Here is a 21,091-nt window from a genome sequence, read left to right as displayed (position 1 = left end):
TGCTTATGCTTTCAAATAACTCTAATATTCTGAGCCTCTCTGGCACAAACACCCCATTTGGATGTCACCACAGGCCTGTGCTGACTGTAGCACAAACCTTTCAGTCAATTTGCCAGTGGAAAAGACAGCAATGTATGTCTTAAAAACACTTGTTTACACAGCAAGTCCTCTTCAGAAACAGAGGCTCAACAGAAAACAATCCAAGATCAAAGAAGAAAGTATCACTGCTATTCACACCTTTCTTCTTCAGAAACTATTCAAGATACAGATCCACTAAACCAAAACAAAACTAGAAACCAAGTTGCTAGAAACAAGGACTTGAAAGCCTTGCAAAGCCACCACACCACCTGGCAGTGTACACGCCATGACCAACATTTCCCAGAGGTACAAGAACTTTGCACAGTCTAATCCATTGGATTAAAAATAATTCTGAGCAGGAAGAACTCACACTTCTAAAAGAAAACTCTTCCTTTTCCTCTACTTGATGCCAACATCTGCTTCCAGGGAAGCAGCTCTTGAGTGCCCCTACCAAACCATGGAGCACAGCTCATGGAGCAAACTGAAGCCAAGATCATCTATACCAATAATCAGAGGGAGAGTGCAAAGGCAGTGTTGTGACTCTGAATGGATTCAGGACCCCCAGAGCTGTAGCTTCTTTGGCACCCTTCAGTGGGAGGGCAAGTCCCTGCCATGCACTGTGCCCTGACTTTCTGCAGGGCAGCCTCACATTCAGCCCATGCAAAAAAAAGTGGGGCTTGAAGGCATTTTCACACATTCACCTTCTCCATCACCATTTCCAGAAAAGTCAGTTTCTTTGAGAAATAAAAATAAGGTAAAAATTTCAAAGGTGATCTTACTAATGAAATCGTGACTGTAAGCTTAGCTGGCTGCAGTATTGTTTAAGCCACTAGTCCTCTGATACAGCACTTATTGCTATTCAAATGAGCAGAGGATAAAACAAACAAAAAGAAAGGTTATCATTTTCTTTCTGCTCATCTAAGTCAACATTATTTATGCATAAATTCAGTTTCTTTCTGCCACATTGTCATATGAAGAGCTTGGAACAGGTACAATCCAAAAGAGCCCCATGTACATCCATGACTTTTTGAAGGCTGTGCTTAATCATTATTCATAGCATAGCACTAAATAATAATACTGATTAATACTAGCTGATCTTGTTCTAGCTAGTATCGTGGTCATAACAATAAGCCAAAGATCAGGATATTTCCTATCAAATGGGCACCTTCATCAGGAAATATGTTTGGAAGCCTGTTTTGTGCTACACCACTACAGTGTCTAATGCACCTTGTCATGAGAAAACTGCAAAATTTTATCCATGTTTTACAAAAATTTGCCTTCTCCTACAGGTGTTTTATTAGGATGATGGGACTCTTGGCAGAGGAAAAAGCTAGAAAAACAAAATTAACAATTTTTATCGCTAAAATATCCCAATCCCTGTGTGATCAACAATGCTTGTCTTGGTAGTTTTTTTCACTAACCTTCGTCAGACTTAGCACTGCACACGTAATCTCAGTGTGTGACTTCAGTGTTGCTGTAAAAGGACACATCAGAATCAAAAGTTCACATTTATACAACAGGCAGTGTGCTGCTAATTGAGTTTCATTATGTATTCGGTTTTCATTTTCTGCTTAGTGAGGATTGACTTTCTCCTACTCTGGATGCAATGTTACCATACAGAAGCTTCTATCTTTCTCCATACAATGACAAGTTTTTCCCATGGACAAAGCAGATTTTTTTTTTCCTTATTTTGGCTCAAACTCCACCCTTATCTAGAAAACCATGACCTAGTTTAACAGTGGCCACCATATGGTTCTTAACTCCAAGTAGCTCTCAAGGCACTTTGAATGCGGATCCTGCATTGAAATGACAACATGGCCAAAAGTTGGACAGCTTGGCAACATGTACCCATTCTAACAAGGATGTCTGAGCCAGAGGTGCCCAAGCACAGCCTCACCCCCCTTGCTTCAGGATGTGTCTGTGTGCTCAGCCCATGGCAGAGTTTGTGGCTCCTTAAGAGTCCCAGTTCTCTATCTCTTAGAAGACGGTGCTCCCAGACCTCCTCCCACACTCCGACCCACTTACCAAATGTGTACAGCTCTCAGACATGAAAAGAGTTTGCCACATACTAAAATGGAGGCAAAAAGGTGCATTAATTCTTAACAGTTTAGGCTTTAAGCATTTTATGGTTTACTTACAAGACCATATTGAGAGGATATGGACAGAATATTTTTTCCAAAATGACTGAATTTTTGCTAGTCACAACAATACTCCTATTTGTGATTTAAACCTAACCAGTAAGGAATTGTGTAATACTGCCACCAGAAATATTTTTAGCTGCATCACATTTACCAGGATTCCAGATGTTCTTATGAAATCAGCATTCATGACATGCAGCTATTTGGTGTTGTGTACGAGAAAGACAGAATCTCTAATACTTACAGCCAATCATCATCATAGCCACAGCAAAGATCTTCTCGCCATCTGTCGTGGGAGCGATGTTCCCAAATCCCACGCTGGTGAGGCTGGTCATTGTAAAATACAGCGAGGAGATGTAGACGGAATCTTTGCTCGGCCCGCCTTCCCACTTCCCGAAGCCGGAGGCGTTGAAGCGGTAGGGAGTCCCTATGGACTCTCCCAGCTGGTAGAGCCAGCTCTCCGTGCGGATGGTGTTGGTGTCCTCGTCGATGACCTCGTAGTCGCCGATGCTGTACCAGATGCAGGCCAGCCAGTGCGCCGCCAGGCCGAACACGCACACCAGCAGCACCAGCACGGCCGCCCCGTACTCGATGTAGTGGTCCAGCTTCCGAGCCACGCGACCCAGCCGGAGCAGCCTGACCACTTTGAGGGAACTGAAGAGGCTACTGATGCCCTGGAAGGACAAAGAGCAATGGCCATTAGGATTTCATGTGAAAGCACCAATATTCATAGCTTCCAAAGAAACAAGGTGATCCATAAAAAACAGATAGTCACCAGATAACAGAGAAACTGTGACAGATAAAAAGCTTAGTGACCCTTTCCAGAGATTAATATATGCACTCCTACCTTCATCCACTACCATTTTGTGGGTTGCTCTCTGAACTTCCTTTTCAGATTATTTGAATAGGTTTACAAATACCTTTGTAAAACCTTCAAACGACAGGCTGTCTATTGCATATCCAGTTGTGAATTCTTATGCAACATGTCAGATGTAACGTCAGAAAGATAAAGAAGGCCAAAAGATACTGGCAGTACCTGGCAATTTGTAGTTTTTCTATTTCCTACAACACATTTCCTATGACTTCACTTTCCTATACAAATTCGTGCACTGATAACCAGTCCTCTGACATTTCTCATATGAACTACACAAAGCTTAAATATTTCAAATATCTCACTAAACCCAAAATTATATCCTTTTTATGACAGCTTTGATATCAATGCAGTATTTCTATGCTGAAAATAATATGGCTCCCATGAAACAGAATTAAGCCAGCATGTAGGACTTTGTACTGTTAACTTTTATACAGATTTGCACAAGAAGTCAAATAAAAAAATTCAGACTCATTTGGAGCATGAGAAGATCTGAATAGCCTATCATAAAAATCCTTCATTTTTTTTTTCTACTTCCTCTTACTAAGACTGTTTCATACATAGAAGTCTGATTAAAATTTAAGCAGACTGGTTTAATGAGTATTTCTGGAAATGCATAATTGCATACTTCTGGTCACCAGCTTTTACTGGAAGTTTGTTTATTCCTGCATAAATACAACTGCCTCAGTATCTTAGGCTGCTTCAATGCACTAGAAAAGATGTTTTATTAAATAATTACATAAAGTATATTGACTCATGTTCCCCAAGACTGCAGCAATATATTTTCCCTTTATTTCATGAATTTGTCATGATTACATTGACTCATTTTCAGAGACAGATGTAATTTGTTACCTGGGAACACACTAGCAATTTCTATTAAGTATCTGGACAAGATCTAATAAAACCAGGGGGTGGGGAGTAAAAAGAAAGAGAAAAAAAAAAAAAAAAAAGAATATAAAAAGCAGTCTTCCTTTAAATCAGAGATATTTCCAGACATCTAGAAGAGAGAGAGTGAACTATTCTTTTCATTAATATCTATGCCAAACTTTTCAAGTCACTGATACAAAAATTGCTACACAAAGCAAGTTAATTTCCATTTCCCATTCATTCCATACCCAGCTTTGTTTTGTAAACACTGGAGCAAAGCCTCACTGCCAGTTCTGAGAATATGGCACCAAAGGCCTTAATTTCCAGGGCAGGGAAAGCAGGTATTTCTGAACACTCAGTATGGAGAGGAAAAGCAAAGTGGAAAAGGCAAAAAATTATAGCCACGTTTTAGAATTGGACATGCAAGTCCTGGACTGACAAGCTCATTTAGTCTCTGCATTTTAAATATTCTGACATTATAACACAGCCTTCTGGTCTTTTCCCTCTGGGCTCATGCCCATTTCTCCCTTTTCTCTTTACAAACCTTAGCAGTGAAACACTATTTTTTTACATTTTGAGAAGCCTCCAGAAACTGTGCTCTTTTAGCTTCAGTCTCAAAACCAAGCCTTTTAACCATACACTGCTTCAAAATCTCCACCCCAATATCCGAGAAAACAGTTTTATTTTTGTGCAAAACCTGTTTTTCAAATTAAACGTATCCCTGTGATTTAAAAAAAAAAAAAAAAAAAAAACCAAAAAAATGCTGTTTGTCAGCGAGAGTCCTACCAAAGCCAAAAAATAATAAAGGTTTAAGAAGGACTTAATAGCTTAGAATTTGGTTAATTCTTAATTAAAATTAAAAAGAGTCAAGGATTAGAAATACTTGGGGAAAGGAAAGAATCACAGAAGTGGAGCTCAAGAAATTGGATATGAAAAATGGGAATGCTAATTAAAATATGTGAAATCAGATTTTAAAAGTCTAAGGGAAAATACTTTTTTCAAGCATTCTCTTATCCTAATTTCCCTCATGGAATTCACTAAAAGAAATTTTTTAAAAAAAAATTTAAATGGGTTTAAACTGCATCATTTGGGAAAAAGTGATTCTACCAAATTCTGACCAGAGATAGAAAGAATTAGGCTTTTTGTACAAGAAGAACTTGAATATTTACAGAAAATGTATACTTGATTTGGTTGCACTGGAAGGATACATTTAATATTCATATTACTCCTAATACTCACCTGACTGCACTGACAATGAGATTTCAAAAGTTCAGAAAAAGCTCAATTAAAAAAAGCCCAATTTATTTTTATTTCAGCATTAACAGTGTTCTTTCTTTAATTTCCTCAAAGGAAAGGATTTGTCTATCATAAATGGACCAATATCAAGAGCAAGAACTGCACAGGGAAATGGTTATGCATATAACTCTTAAAAATTTCTAAGCTAAAGAATTTCAAATGGTTACAAACAACAGAAACTTAATAGACTGTTTCACAGATGATAAAGTAGGGAAAAAATCAGATAGTCCTGCAATACTTTAAATCAGTACTTTTTGGCACTAGATTCGGCAAGTTATATTTTAATGCTCACTGGAATAGATCTACTGGATTGAAAAATTGACAATTTTAGATTACCACTTTCTGAAATAGAACTGTACTTTTAGATTATTGCCCATTTTAATGCTCTTATCAGTGCAGATTATTTTTATGCTTTTATCGTACAGATGGCTCCACGATGTCACGCAAAGGAGCCTGAACTCAATTTACTTCTCTTGATGTGTGTCCCACCCTCTTGGTCTGCTGCCCCTGCCAGTTTTGAGAGCAGACTAAGAGACACACAGAGATCCTTGTGCCCAAAGGAAACAGAAAAACCTCCGTTCATGAAGAGCTAGAAATGGCACTGTGTGTCCCACACAGGCATCCCCAGGTACTCTGCTCTAAAGGATCACCATAAGGAATGTCTATGTGGCAGCCAGGGAAAGGACAAGGCTAAGTAATATTCCATGGGGTTCTACTGGGTCTCATTTACCCCAACACAGCTGCAACTACTGGTACTGTATACAACAGAAACCATCCCTTGAGGCTATGCAAAAATAAATTTTTAGAAATCTGTTATATGGCCAGAATAGACACATAGTACATTTTTACTATATTTTTTTACAGAGAGAACTTAGGTGCAGTGTTCACTGATTCAATATGCAGCACTTGGTCAGGTATGTCAGAAAATACTGAATTTCACACACTCTTATATTTCAAATGTTTTGAAGCGACTGAATGAGGCTGAAAAAATTCTCCTGCTGATATCTGTGTATTGATGTTGATAAATATTTCATAGCTTGGCAGGTTTACTTTCATTGCCAGTGATGGATGCTGCACAAAAAAGGAAGAAAGTGTAGCCAGTCCCCTCCAAAACAAAGGGCAAGCTCAAGGCACTGAGACACTGAAGAAATAATTCCATAGCCACTGACTGAACAGACTTGAATGTCAAAAGCTCTTAAAATAATAAACACAACCACTTCCTCTCCCTCTCATTCTACACGTTCTTTGCAGAGTAGAACTGTACCCCAAAAACAGAAAAACCGACCAGCCTCAGTCCCAGGGGAAAGTAGTGCCCATATTTTATATTCTAGTAAAGTGCTTCATAAGTTTGTCCATGGAATACTGCCAAAAGTAAATTTCCATGTATAATTTGTCATTAATTAGACTTCCTCACTATATACTGTGCACATTTACACAGGTTTTCTTCTGCATTTCCTTGCTTTCTGCAAGATCTAATCTACTGTGAGTGCATCCCTTGTCTCACACTGATACCTCAGCCATCTAAGTAGCCTTCTTTCCAAATACATGATCCAAGATATCCATGTTTTGGCTTTACCTCTCAATCAGACAACGTAAAATTTGCGCCATTACTTCCACACCCAGATAAAGAGACAGAGACACTGTGAAAACACAATTGCTGTAAGCAGAGCAATTATTGTTACTTGTGTCTTTGTGGTCCAAGAACAGTAACAGTGGACACACTGTGATAGATGCTGTACAGATAAAAGCAGTTGCTGCTGTTCATTTGCCATGCAAAATTAAATTCAGCTCAATTCATTGACTAATAAAAGTCCACCTAGAAAAAAAAATTAAAATACAAATTGTTTAAAGAACAGCCATAAAAAGTAACTGAGGCCACCCCACCTGCCCCCCCAAAAACCTAAGAAATACTTCATTTTCAATTCCAAACAAGAGGCAGCATAAACAACTGCAGAAAATACCTAAAATGCTGCATTCACCCCACCTCCTACAGCTGCAGTAGCACAAGAACTTTAGTAATAGATTCAATCTACACGACAGTATTCACTTTTTAGGCCATTATTCACTTTCTACATGTACAGAAAGAAAATGCACTTAACCCAAGCATTAAGATTTTTTTTCTAGGCTCAAAGGCAGGATAATTTACTTCCTACTTATTACCTATTTTTAAAAAGAGAAATATTCAGTATTAGCACAAATCTTTCCTATGTTCTCCAGCACTTTTCTCTCATATGGAACTGCTAAAGTTCTGGCTTCATATCAATTAATGGGAGATGCAGGAGACTAAAAGCTAACCATTAAAAGGAAGAGAATGAAACAGACAAAAAAAAATTATTTATTCCAAAAGGGGAGGCAATGAATCAAATTTATCACTACTGTGAGGCAAGAGCTGCAGAAAGCACTGCCTTCTTTCTTGACACTTTATTTGAAGTCAGCCATGCTACAACCTGGCTCTGCCTACCTGCAGTAACCTGGCAGCCCTGTCAGGTCATCATTAGGACTACACATTCCCATCATTTGTCTCCTCTGATTTTCTTAATTAGGTCTGAGAACATGACCTTTCCTACAGATGGCCATATTTAGCAACTAAGAGATGAGATAGCATTATGTGCACAGGTCAAAATCAATATCTAAGCCCTCTGGATACTGCTGTGGTTTGCAGCACTGAAGAAAACAGATCTCTAGACCCCTGAAGCCTATTTTAGTCAGACATCTGTGAGCTTGGTTAGAAGTGGGGAAGAAACAGCAATAATTCATGTATTAGAGCACAGGGTGTGGGAAGAGATGGGAAGGCTGATTTTTCACTTGTAAAACTATGTCCACGCTTGCCTTACATGCATACATGCACACTCAGAACAAAACAAAACCAGGAAACAAACTCTATTTTCCTTTTACTTTGAGAGGAAGAACAAGAATAAAGATAACACATAAGTAACCTAAAGAAATCCCAATTTCTGTGGTATCAATAAAAATTTAACCCCCAATAGACAACAATCTGCTTCCCTGTGCTTCTGATTCAAAGCAAGAGCCAGTTCCAGAAGCTGTTTACTTATCTCAAAGAAGCAAAACACACAAATAATATTTAGTGTTACTGACATCTAATACCTCTCCATCTTTCCCAATTCTAATTCCATCCCTAATATGAAATAGACTACAGAGCAACCACTTAGCTACTCAAACAAATACCTGTTGTCATCTCATCTGACTTTCTGCCTCAGATCGATACAAGTGTGCTGAATGGGGGGAGAAGAGGAGAGTAACTGATCCCTGCCTCTGGAACATGCCTCCCTTTATACACAGTGTAAGTCTCACTCTAACAGCAGCTTTTTGAAATAATTCAGACTCTAATATATTCAATTAGTCCTCCTTCTTGGACAAAGGCTATCACCATACATTATCACTGAAAATGTAATTCAGCGTTTTAATTCTTTTAGCCTGATACAGATTGAATAGCTTATGTAGACTACTATTCTCGCTTTAACAGAATGATAAATCATGTCAGGCCTTTCAAAGCTATGAAGTAGCCCTGAAATTCAGTAACACCCTTACTTATCTGTGACTTAGCAGAAAGACTAATCTGAACATTTGGGGTGCAGAAGAAGAGTCAACCAGACTCTTAACCGCCGCAAGTAGAACCTACAGAGGAGTTCAACACCAGGCAGGGACACAGCAACACATCCTGCTCTGGAATTCTCTTTTGGTAGGGGCTATCCATCAGCAGACAGAGCTGGTGTCTCTGAGCTACCAAGGTGTCTGAGCCTGGGTAAGACACGAGAAGGTAGCAGAATTAGGCTTATAGCATAGGAGAGAATTTAACCCTGAATGTCTTCCAAGGCATAAGAGCCCTGCAATGCCTATATACATCAACACAATTTGGAAAAGTGAGGATTTTGGGGGAAAAGACAGCCTGCCCCGTCACATGGTAGCATAAAAATGGCATGTGATGGGTAGCATGGAGGCTGGGAGGTTTTTAAGGAAGGAAGATAGAAACATTGGAGGATTTTAAGGAAGGAAGATAGAAAAGCTCGTATATGACCGGAAAAAAAAATGGGAGGGGGAAGAGATGAGGAGATGTGGAACATAGCAGACAGAGAAGAGAGACACCCTCACTTGAATTCCCAAGAGTCTGAACAGCAAGTGCTTCTTTTGCCTAGCTGGTTTATATCCTGGCTGTGCACTTCACCCCAGGAATCTGCTTTACACCATTTGCATTTCCTCAAAATACTCCTTCCACCTACCTGTCTTCTAAGGAGTAATTCCTGCCTGGCACAGCCCCCTGGGGCAATGCTGCAGAACAGAGGCACTGACAGAAGTCAGACAAGCAGCCCTCCTCCTCCACCACTGCTTTTCCTTCCCACTACACTCCCCTTTTTTTCCACAGTTCAAGGCTGCCAAGCTCCTTCTGAAGCTCCAAATACCACCTAGGAGCCACACCAAGGACCATGCTCCAAGAGTTTCTGGCAGGTTGCAGCCCCCAGCACACACCTCCCAAGGGCTTTGTCCTGTTACTCTGGGGCTTCTCACACAGGGACACCCATCCAAGTAGACCTTCTTCATCATCACACCCCCAACCCAAGGCCTATGTTTCAGCCCTCCCCTGCCCCACCTGGGCACAATAACCCAACTGCTCGATCCCTCCCCAGAAGCCCCAGTAGGTGTCACCCAGTCCACAGGGTCTCACTTATCCCTCCTTATCTACCTTCAACTCATCCAAGAACCACAATTCATCAGCAGCTCCTCTATGCTTGGATCACACTCTGTGATACACAGCTGGGTTTCTTTTTTTGTTAAACATTACATTAAAAGTAGGTTATGACTACATTAAAATTTCAATTAGCCATAGAAAATTATTCATTTATTGCTAGATTTAGCAATAGACTCACATGCAAAATACAGCACTGTCTCATTGGACAGATTCAAATAAGAATGGTCAACTACTGTTTCAAACAAATTTCATATTACTCAGCTGTTTACAGTTTAAAAATACTTTTAAAATTACATTTTCCAGTTTGCCAAATTCATCTAACCCAAAATCTTTCTTTATAGGTCCCAGTTTATTCCACAAAACTGTAAATATGATAATTTATTCCCTTGCCCCTTATTCAATGCAGTGTAAAAAAAAAAAAAAAAAGGGGAAGTTGCATGCTTTCCAGTGTAGCTGCTTCAGTAATTCCTAAATAGCTAATTTGTATTAGCATGAGAGATTATTCCATTAACAAGGTTTAAATTAATCTATTGCAAAAGTACTGCCTCAGAGAGTTGCCAACAATTTGACCTGCAACACATTCATTTTTTCCTCTCTCAAGTCTCTGTTTACTTTCCAGCTACACCACACTCACTTAGCACTAATTATCTTCATTTACTTCTATTATTCCATATTGTATTTTTTTCTGGGACTTCTTTTATCATCATAAATTCTGGCCTTTCAAACTTGTACATCTTCTTTGCCTACATGCTAACTTCTCTCCTATTCATTCACTCAACTGAGCACTAGATCATTTATATTGAATATATCTTTCCTAATGATCTTTTACTATGCATTTATTTCTCTTCTACCTCAACTAATAGAGTGAAACATGGTTCTCAATGTGGCATCAGCCAACAATTGATCACAGCGCTCGGCTCAGACACGTATAGCAGTTACTACTACAAACTCCCTATTTCAGAGATTTATATGGTGGTGACATGACTGGATTCCACTCCTGCCATGAGATTTCACAACAGCACCACATGTAATAAGTCAAATTTTTTCCAATATAAATTAAATCTTATGTCATTATGGACAAAAACCACACTATAAAATTGCTCAAGCTGACACTGCAAAAATATGCTTTGGAATTCAAAGTCTTAAATTGCACTGTTCTTGGCAAAAATTGTGGAATTTTCTTTAAGCTTGGTTTTTGTTAAATTTACTGATAGATGTCTGAACACAAAAAGATAACATTATCCCCCAAAGTAGGTGGTATTTCCTTAAGTGAGGAATAATACCAATTACTGTAAAGAATTACTGACAAAGGCTATTTTGATCATTCGAATTTGAAAGAGACTAACACCACATGTTTCAAGGACTGTTTAAATTTTAGACCAATATTTTCTTTTTTTCCTCAAACTAAATTACAGCATGATGTATTCTCTTAACAATAGAAAGTTCAAGCCTAGAATTAAGTTGATTCATCAATCAGTATGAATATGGTATATTTTCTTCTGTTGAAATTCTGTCAGGTCAAGAAAATAATTCGTATTTAACTGTATAATTTGCTTCCCACATATAAAATCCAGGAGAAACATCCATAACTTTACTTTCATTTGGGTAACAACAGAAAATTCTCTACAGCTATTCATTTCTTCATTTGTTGAATTCTGCTCATGTCTGAATATGAAATGCTGTACTGTCTCTTTGAGCACAGCACTTGAGATCAGTCTCTTATATAATTATATGGCCTTGAACAAAGACATTAATGTTTTTTCTTTCCTCTTCCATCTGTAGAATGTGGCTATTCATACTTAAGTGCCTCTTGAATTAATTGTAGTTAATAATAGTTGTATTGATTAATAGTTAATGAATTCAAATTATTTTTATGGACAAAAATATTCTCAACCATGCAGAGAGGAAACTGGAATTTCAATTATATTGAAAAATGAGAATCGAAAATAAACTAATGTTCCAAACTGCAACAAACCCAAAGAATTTTGAAATTGTCTGAAAAAAGCCAAAGTCACACTTAATTTTGTTTCAATAAAATATTTTCTGTTATATCTTATAATTGAATAATGAAGTAAATTGCAAAACAAAAAGTTACTTCAAAATAGGAAAAAAATCCAATACCAGATTTTTTTCAATTGAGTATCTGCTTGCCAAAAATATTGATCAACTCTAGTTTCATCTATTACAATTAGAGGATCATTTTAAAGATGACAAAAATGGTTTCACTATTAATCTGGAGATAAGTCATGGGACAGTCCCAAAACTGCCCAGAGCAAAAAAAACCCTCAATACCCTATTATACAGTTTTTTTTACTTTTTCAGTGCTGCAGGTCCCATGTTCCTTGTAAATCAATTAGTCTCCATAACAGTAATTACAACATTCTTAAGAACAAATTGACTTGTCAAGTTAGTTCCTCCATGACATTCTCAGAGTCTTCAGTGCCTTTTTTTTTAAACAGAGAATGACAGCAGACAGCAAAATAAGCAAGCTTCCACCTGGCCCAGTTCCCCTTCATTATAGGGACTGCAACAAAGCCAGGATTCTATTTCCTCCTGTCTAAAATCATGTATGGAAAATATCAGGAAAATAGCTATTCATATTCTTCATCTCATTTTATTACCACTGTTGACACTGGGTATAATTTAATCTCTGGCCATTTTTTACAAGAATATTCTCATTAGGACTTCAGAAACAAAAACAAAAAAAAAGATCCTGCAGCAGCCATGGCCAGCTACCGACTCCAGTGCCATGGCTCCAAGGGAATTTCCTCTAGCAAAATTAAAGTGACACACAGATAACAGTTCAGTTTGGTTATTTGCACATTAAGCAGGACAGCCTTGCACCTGACTTAATCGAGCTGTGAAATTATATGGTGTATAATCCAGGGCAAGAGGGAGGTAAATTTAAACCAGTAAAAAGGGAAGGGAGTTGACCCACAAGGGAATGCTCTACACAACAGAAAACAAGATAAAAGGCAAAGATATTCTGCTTTCAAAATTCCTTGAATGTGGGTTTTATTTTTTTCTAATTTACTGAAAGGTTATCTTTCACTCTATAGGCAGTTCTTGAAACAGTGATTGGCATCTACTGTCCCAAACCCCCTCCTGATATGCACTGTGTTATTCTGCTGGCATTGCAGGTCCCATAAACCAGCCTATGAGCCCTCAGTAGAAGCATGGCAATTTTCACCAGTGGAAACTCTGCTCTAATGACCCTACAACGATTTATACCAGCCAAATGTCAGAAACCACTGTGGGACATGCAGATGAACAGTCTTGAAAGGACAGCATCAAGAAAAATCTTGATTTTTTTCCCCTTGGGCACAATAGTAGAATAACTAAAACTAACACTGTTATACTGATTAAGGAGACTGTTGAAGAGCCAGGGGAAAACTGAAGTAGCAATCAGCTTCTCATTGCTACAAGGCAACACTGAGATGGAGAACCTGCAAAAATACGAACTCACACAAGAACTTCTCTGCAGAATTGCTACCATGAGTCCAAAATCATCTGTGTTCAGTTCGAGGGCTCTCACAGCCACTGGTACAGACATTTTCCTCAGGGATGTTCTGTAGGTCACATCACCAGTCTAAAGTCAAAAAGTGTTCCCTCAGCAAAATCTTCACCAGGCTGCTTCTATCTGCCATGGGTGAGAAAAGCTTCCTTCATGGTTTGTTGTTTTTTGTTGCGGTTGTTTTGTTGTTTTTTTTTTTTTTTTGTTTTTGTTTTTTGGTTTGGTGGTTTTTTTGTTTTGTTTTGTTTTGTTTTTTGGGGTTTTTTTTGGGTTTTTTTGGTTTTTTTTGTCTCTTGCTTCATTTATTTTTAAATTTTATTTATTATTTTTACTCTTTCTGTCTACATGTCAGAAACTGACATATGGCCACTCCTTCCATCACTCTATCAGTGTCACAGCAAAGCAATATGTGAAAGCCCTGCAGAATAATCTGCAGTCTGGGTCTTTCATATGACAAACAAATACTTAAGGACAGGTTTCACAAGGCTTTTTTGCTTGATCTAATTTGTGTTATTTCAATCTGTAGCTTGATATAAAATGAAAACTTCTCTAGGGAATTAAATAGCAAAGAATATCACATTTTTTTCACTGCATTTAATAGCTTGCCTACCTGTCCTCAAGTCAGTGAGAAAACCACTTTAAATTTTATAAAAAACAGTGTAATTTAAAAAAAGTAATGGGGTTTGGTTTTCCCTATATTTCACTCAGCATAGTTTTCTTTTGATAGCTGGGCTGTCCTTTGTAACATGGGAATATTTTAAAGGTAGTAATAAAATTTAAATTTTACAGGCTAAAATTTAAATACTAAGCCCTGATGAGGTAGGTATGTAAATCCCTCTCCTTTTCTGGAGTTATTCAAACCCACCTGGATGCAATCCTGTGCAACCTGCCCTGGGTGAATCTGCTTTAGCAGCTGGGTTGGACTAGATAATCTCCTGAGATCCCTTCCAAGCCCAGCCACCCTATGATTCTGTGATTCTGCATCTTACAAATTTAGCATGTGTCACAGATAAACTCAGAGACATAACTAAGTTGATGATTTTATAACGTGTAACCAGAACGTAGGCTGCTGGAATCCTCTTTAATATTTAATTAAAAATTCATTAACTCTCTGAACTACTCAGGCAGGGAACTTTAATGTATTTACCTTAGAAATATTTTCTTGGCAGACTGATCCAAAAAAACAAGCAGTTAAAAAATACTTGTTTTCTGGATTTAAGTTGTCTAAATGTTAGTTCTTTTGCTGGATTGTGATCTATTCCCAGAGAAATGAAGAACTAAGAAAGAGTCTAGATTCTGGATTTCTCCCTGCCCTTTCATTTAATTATGAAATTACCAAACAAGCACCTTCAATTGCTTCACCTGCCTCTAAAAATGCTGTTGCCAAACAATGCTGCACAGATCACCAGGTATCCACACAGTGCTTTCTGGTGCACAAAGACGATTCAGTGAGTCACTGCCTGCCTCTTTGCCACCTGCCATAGTGTACTAGAAGCAGCTGAGAAATGTGTGTTTTACTTCCCAATTGTTCCTGTGAAGAATTGGCATTAGTAGAACTACCCTGATCGGTCATCAGCGAAAGCAAGCACAGCCTGCCCCGACAAACTGTCCTGACACACAGCCCAAACTATTCCTGCTAAGTCACATGGAGCTGTTTTCCTCAGTGCTGTACAAAGGTGCTGCTGTCTGCCTCTACCTGTCCTCCTGAACCCTGAGGGTGCAGAAAGAAGGGAAATAACCATGGATTTCCTTCTTTTCTTCACAGAAAGAAGGAAAATAAACATAGGATTTTTAACACCAAAAACTACAGCAGAAATTAAAGAATGAGCCTTCTGGCTAGGATTCATAAGCAAACTTCTATGCATGCTGTGGGTGGCTACCAGAGACATATGTACAGTAATTCAATAAATTTAAAAACATACATTTCTCTCTTCTGTCCCACATCTCCCCCCCAACTACCAAGTAACAAGAAATGGATGGAAGTGGAAGTGGTATACTGACCTCATCAACATTCTCAAATGCATTGATGACATCATATGGCAGGCAGGAGAGCAGGTCAATCACAAACCAGGTCTTCAAGTAATTCATGCGAATCAGCTTAGGGTCAGAGATCACCTCTCCTGCCGGCCCCACAAAGGTGGTATGGAAATTAAGCACGATGTCAACCAGAAAAATGACATCTACAATGCTGTCCACTACTAGCCATGCCACGTTGTTCTGTTTGGTTTTAAAGGAGACATTGTAAGGGACCAAAATAGCAGTGTAGAACGTTAAAATCAAGATGATCCAGTCCCAGGTAGTCTTGAATACACAATAATGCAAAATTATATGCGGTGGAGTCTTTGGTGCCTCTTGTTTGTACTGTGGGAGGATTTCAGAACCCAGCTGCAATACCTGTAGTCAAGAGAGATTTGAGAGGAAAAAGAAAACATGCTTAATTTTTTCACACTAACTTCTCAAGCTCAGTACAACAGTTCATGAAAATTCACATCAACTCCTTTTATCATCACCAAATGGTAAGCAAGCCAAGAAAAGTATTCTGTTACACAAATCAGCATCAAACTAAGAACAGTTGTTTCTTTTAATGCCATTGATTATTTTTTGACACTAAGTCTAATGTGTGGAGTGTCCAAGACAAACAGAGAAGAGAGAACCCCTTCAGCTATCTAGACAGATGAGACAGAAAAATGATGGGCAAGAATAGGCAGGAAGGCCAGTGTGAATAGGAACTGAGCGCAAAACCAGGAACAACACACAACTGAGCTCCAGTCCAGCAGCAGGACCACTGGACCACATTTTTTTTTCAACACTGGCTACTTAACTCTTCACTACACCCTGTCTGAAGTAGTCTCAAACTACAATCTATCGTGAATGCACAGGCCTTTTTTCCTCTTCTCTGGACTGTGCAAGTCCAAAGAGCATGGATATCTATCATTAGCCTCCATCAACTCATTTTGGACTTCACCTTTTAATTCAGTGTCTTAACTACCTGATGGTGTAGAATCATAGAAAGATAGAATCATTAAGGCAGGAAAAGACCCTAAGATTGTTGAGTCCAACAATTAATCCAGTACCACCACGTTCTCCAAAAAACAAGTTGGAGAACTTCTCCCAAGTGCCACATCCACGGACCTTTTGAACAATTCTAGGTACAGTAATGCCACCATTCCCTGGGATATCTGTTCCAATGCTTGACAACCCTTTCAGTGAAGAAATTTTTCCTAATATCTAATCTAAATCTCCCGTGGTGCAACTTGAGGCCATTTCTTCTGGTCCTGTCATTTGTCACCTGGAGGAAAAGATGGACCTCCCCCTTGCTACAACCTCCCTTCAGGCACTTGTAGAGGGGGGATGGTCCCCCTGAGCCTCTTTTTCTCCTGGCTAAACAATCCCAGCTCCCCCAGCTGCTCCTCATCAAACTTGTTCTCCAAACCCTTGACTGCCTTCTTTGCCCTTCTTGGGACATGCTCCAATGCCTCAATGTCCCTCTGGCTGTAGGGGCCTCCAAACTGAAGGCAGGATTTAGGGGACCTGCCGAGGCACATTGTTGAGTTACACTGCAGCTAGGTCTGAATTCAGAAAAGCGCTACTGCAGAAGACGATCTACCAGCATGTGTTTTAAACCCTGGACCTCAAGCTGAGCACATGCTGACACTGAGCACTGTTTTGCATAACTGCAGTCTCAATCAGTGCTGCCCGTTTTATGTCTGGTCACTCTCCAGCTCTGCCCACTGCTGCAAAAACAGTATTATCACATATGTAATTCTTGGGAACTCAAGTTTCCTTCACATACCTATGAATAAGAATGTGTTTGTTTTTATATATAGATATATATGTACGTATACATTATATACATGAGGGTGAAATCAACATCAAGAACCTGTGTCCAAATAAAGAGAAGTTAAATTTTAAAGCAAATTTTACCCTGGATGAGTTATAAATGAAAACTGAAAGAAACATGAAGGCTTCCTTGAGTGAAATGTGTTTGGTAATGCCAAACTCACAGAACCTGTGAGAAGTATTTAGGAGCATGGTTCCTTTTTCACATTTATTTACACATAGTTCAGAGCAACAGGAAGCAGGGAAGGAAATTAAATGGCTGTTTTTCTCTGGGAAAACATAAGACAACACAGCTAGAATAGAAGGATGTCTTCCTTTCTTTCTCGTTATCTCAGCTTTTTTAATGTCAGTTATTTAGATGTGGATTTTATCTCCAGGCTTTTCTGAGTGGTTTTTTTTGGTTTTGTTTTGGGTTTTTCTTGGTGAACTGGTAAGATTTTTTCCAACAGTTTAAGCCAAAGGGGACAAAAGAAAACAATCAGCTACACAAGATCTACTTGGACAAAACAGTCTCAGATGAAATTCCCTGCTGCTTTGAACCTCACATGGACACAACTGGGGTCAGACTCTGTCAGACCACAGTTCCTCACACACGTGTAAATGAGAATGGGAATTGCAAGCCTGCTGACTTTGAGCCCAATTCTCCTGAAGAGAATTAACGTGACCTGCTCTGACAGACCTGCATGTTACCACAGAGGCATTAAGAGTTTGAAAAAAAAATCTATTTAAAAAAAAAAAATAAGAGGACTCTGTATTTTTGTTAGTGAGTGTCTAGAATGACAGCAAAGAGGAGAAAGAAACATTTCTCCAGCAGACCCACCCAGGACTCAGATGTGTTCACTGCAGTATTATGTACGCTGTTGATCCTGACCCTGATTCATGTATGTTCTCCATACTACCAAAATAAAAGAGAATTAAGCTGTCCTGTGTTGAAAGGAGCTGGAAGCAGCACAAGGCACATGCAGTCTCTCTTCTCTGCAGGAGGCACTGGCCAGCCCATGCAGTCCCCAAAAGTCACTGGTGTGACTGGAAGCGGCAGAGGCTGTGTATTGAGTCCGTGTGTGTACTCAGAGCATCATTCCCTTCAAGTCCCAGTAACAGATGTTGGGATGTCTTTTCCCAACAAAAGCTCTAGCCCAAATCAATACTGCAAATATCGCTTGCCCTACCTTTTGCACATTGCAGCTGTACCTGAATCACTTGGAAAGCAAAGAGTTACTACTGGCTTTTATGAGGCTCTGCATGACCAGCAGCTCTAACGTAGGACCCTAAGCCTAAAATATGCTTCACTGGGCAAGGAGAGTCCTCTGCAATTCTCACTCGCTGGCATAATTGATCAGCAAAACCAAGCACCTCCATCACATAGTAACATTTTTCATTTAGTGGGATTTCAGTTCTAATGCTGAGATTTTACTGGTGTGAGGAGACAGGATCACCCTTCAAATGCAGCAGGAAAGCATAATTGCTTCTTCTGCAATCATAGGCCTACTACAGCTTTTTTTTTTAGCCCCTGATATTACATGAATAAGTTCAATATTTTGATAACTATTTTAATCAGCATAGGAACCTCAATCATGAAAAACTAAAAAAAAATGATTTGCTCTTGTCAGGTGGTTCTTATCTATACATACATAAGCTATAGATTGAGAATTGCATAATGCACCTCATTTTGGTCACTGCTGCTCTCTTTGTACTCCAAGAATTTGTGGAAATTTTGCACCAACAGAACTAAATTTACTGGAAAATATACTAATGTATACCTGCATACCCAATTAGGGGAAAAGGCAAGAACAATCCCTGTTTGGCAAAAATGGTGTCCATTATTTTGCTGTAAATAGAAAAAAAAAATTAAAAAAAAAAACAGTGGAACTGCAAGGACGTAAAACTGAACTGAAAGCAATAAAAACAGACTTCTAGTTCCAACTTGTTAAGACAATAAACTGCTGCTTCAGTGGTTTAAAATGTCATCACCAAATACAAAGCACTCTCTCTTTACTTGTTTGAGATTCAAGGGCTACAGTACAGGAAAATCAAAGGTTTGATGACTGATTCATCTCCTTCCCTTTCTATTTAGAAAGTAAACATACCCCAAACTATCTGAATAGCTAGGGACCTTACAAATAAGTCTTTTGAACTTCTGTTACCCCTCTGGAGTCTCTGGAGAAGCCCTAGCAATGGTTATTTAAAGAAACCAGGGGCCATGGCTTTAGTTGGTCTCCAGCAGAAGGATGTGCAGCAGCACTGTGGGCATGAATCCTGAATGGAGGGGCAGGAGACAGACATCAAGGAATGACATAGGGATTCCAATCACTCACCAGATGGGGAAAGCCACTTGCAGAAAGCCAGAGGTGCCTCCAGTCATCTTCTTGGGTGGGATGGAGGTGACAAGCTCTGGGCTCCCTCTCACTACATCACTAACACACACCTTTGTAAACCCCCCCCCCTCCCCATCTTGCTGGCACTGCTAGAGATGATTCCACAGCCTGAGGTGAAAGAAGGGCACTGCCCCAGCTCACACTGTCTCTCCCAGCAAAGGCAACTTTCTTTGCACAATGGCAAAAGTCTCATGGTGCCTGGCAGTGCCAGCCAAGAGCTCTCAAAGGCACCAAATTCTTCATTTCACTGAAGGAAGAGAAACACGCCTACAACAAAGCTTAACAATCTCAGAGAACGAGCGTGTGCCTTTATCATAAAACACAACAGAAGAGCTCAGTACTGCACAGGAACCGTGAAAGGAGGTTCACAGAGCTTAGTGCTAAAGATCAAGCTTTTGTCAGGTCGCTGGACTGGAAGTTACAAGAGCTCCTTGCTCCACTTTTCACACCAAGGGCCACACCAAGTCTGTTTCCTCACCATCCTTCTCCACACACACATCACCCCTGGGTCATCTGGAGACTCAGAGATATAAATCCCACTCTCTCTGCACCATCCACCAAACCCAGGTCGATGCAAAGTACCTTCTTCTCCTCTATTCCAAGGCACTCCTGCTGCTCTCCAGCTTCTAGGGAGAGTAGTGCCAACTTGAGACAGGTTTGCTGAAGTAGTCAGGTGTGGTGACACACCCACATGAACTAACCACATTCAAACTGCTTGTAAAGCTACTTCTCCTGGAGAGGAAAAAACCAAACCCCAAGAGACTGATATAAAAGTAATCATGAAGAAAATGTACACAACCATATAAACCATGTGCACTGGACAGTTTGATTACTACAATTTTCTGAATAATTGAAACAGCTCTGGTTTTGAAAGATTTTTCACTATTATACAGTTTTATCATTGTAAAAGAAATAGTTATTTCAGAAACTTACTAATTAAAGTATCATTTCAGTTACATACTATTCATCAGATAATACAGCTGTATTATCTGCATTTATTATTTGTGGTAATGATGCATAATGCTTTAATAGCACTCTAATGCTGGAGAATTTTATTCCAAGAGCAGGAAACACTACATTTCATCATGTGTTTTACTGTTTACTTTTTTAAATACAGCAAAATTTTTTTTTAATCTTATTTTTTTTACAAAATGGTGAATATATCCCAAGTCAAGAGTAATAAATTGCATCAAATATGGTTACAATGATTTATTTATTTTTATGACTGTATGACTGAGGGGCAAAAAAAAAGCTAACACAAACACTCACTCGTTTCCATTTCCAGTTTAATCTCTCATTTTCATGTTTTCAATTGCACCTATTTGCTTTCTCTCACTCTCCCTTGCTTTTGTTTTCCCAAGCACCCACAGAAATTGCTCCCAAACTAAGGGCTAGGTGCTAAGCCTC

General features: G+C 39.1%; 1 protein-coding gene across 1 annotated transcript in view; it reads right to left on the bottom strand.

Moving 5' to 3' along the window:
• KCNH1 (potassium voltage-gated channel subfamily H member 1) overlaps positions 1-21,091 on the bottom strand; it is a 176,647-nt gene that overhangs the window by 123,886 nt on the left and 31,670 nt on the right. Inside the window, exons 6-7 of the mRNA XM_053939409.1 lie at positions 15,471-15,863; positions 2,461-2,890 (exon numbers count right to left, since the gene is read on the bottom strand). Of these exons, the coding sequence (XP_053795384.1) occupies positions 2,461-2,890; positions 15,471-15,863 (823 nt within the window). The remainder of the gene's footprint in view (positions 1-2,460; positions 2,891-15,470; positions 15,864-21,091) is intronic.

Source organism: Vidua chalybeata, chromosome 3 (genome assembly GCF_026979565.1).
Source record: "Vidua chalybeata isolate OUT-0048 chromosome 3, bVidCha1 merged haplotype, whole genome shotgun sequence".
Lineage (NCBI taxonomy): Eukaryota > Metazoa > Chordata > Aves > Passeriformes > Viduidae > Vidua > Vidua chalybeata.
Note: the sequence above shows the minus strand (reverse complement) of the source record. Positions and strands in the feature narration are given on the sequence as shown.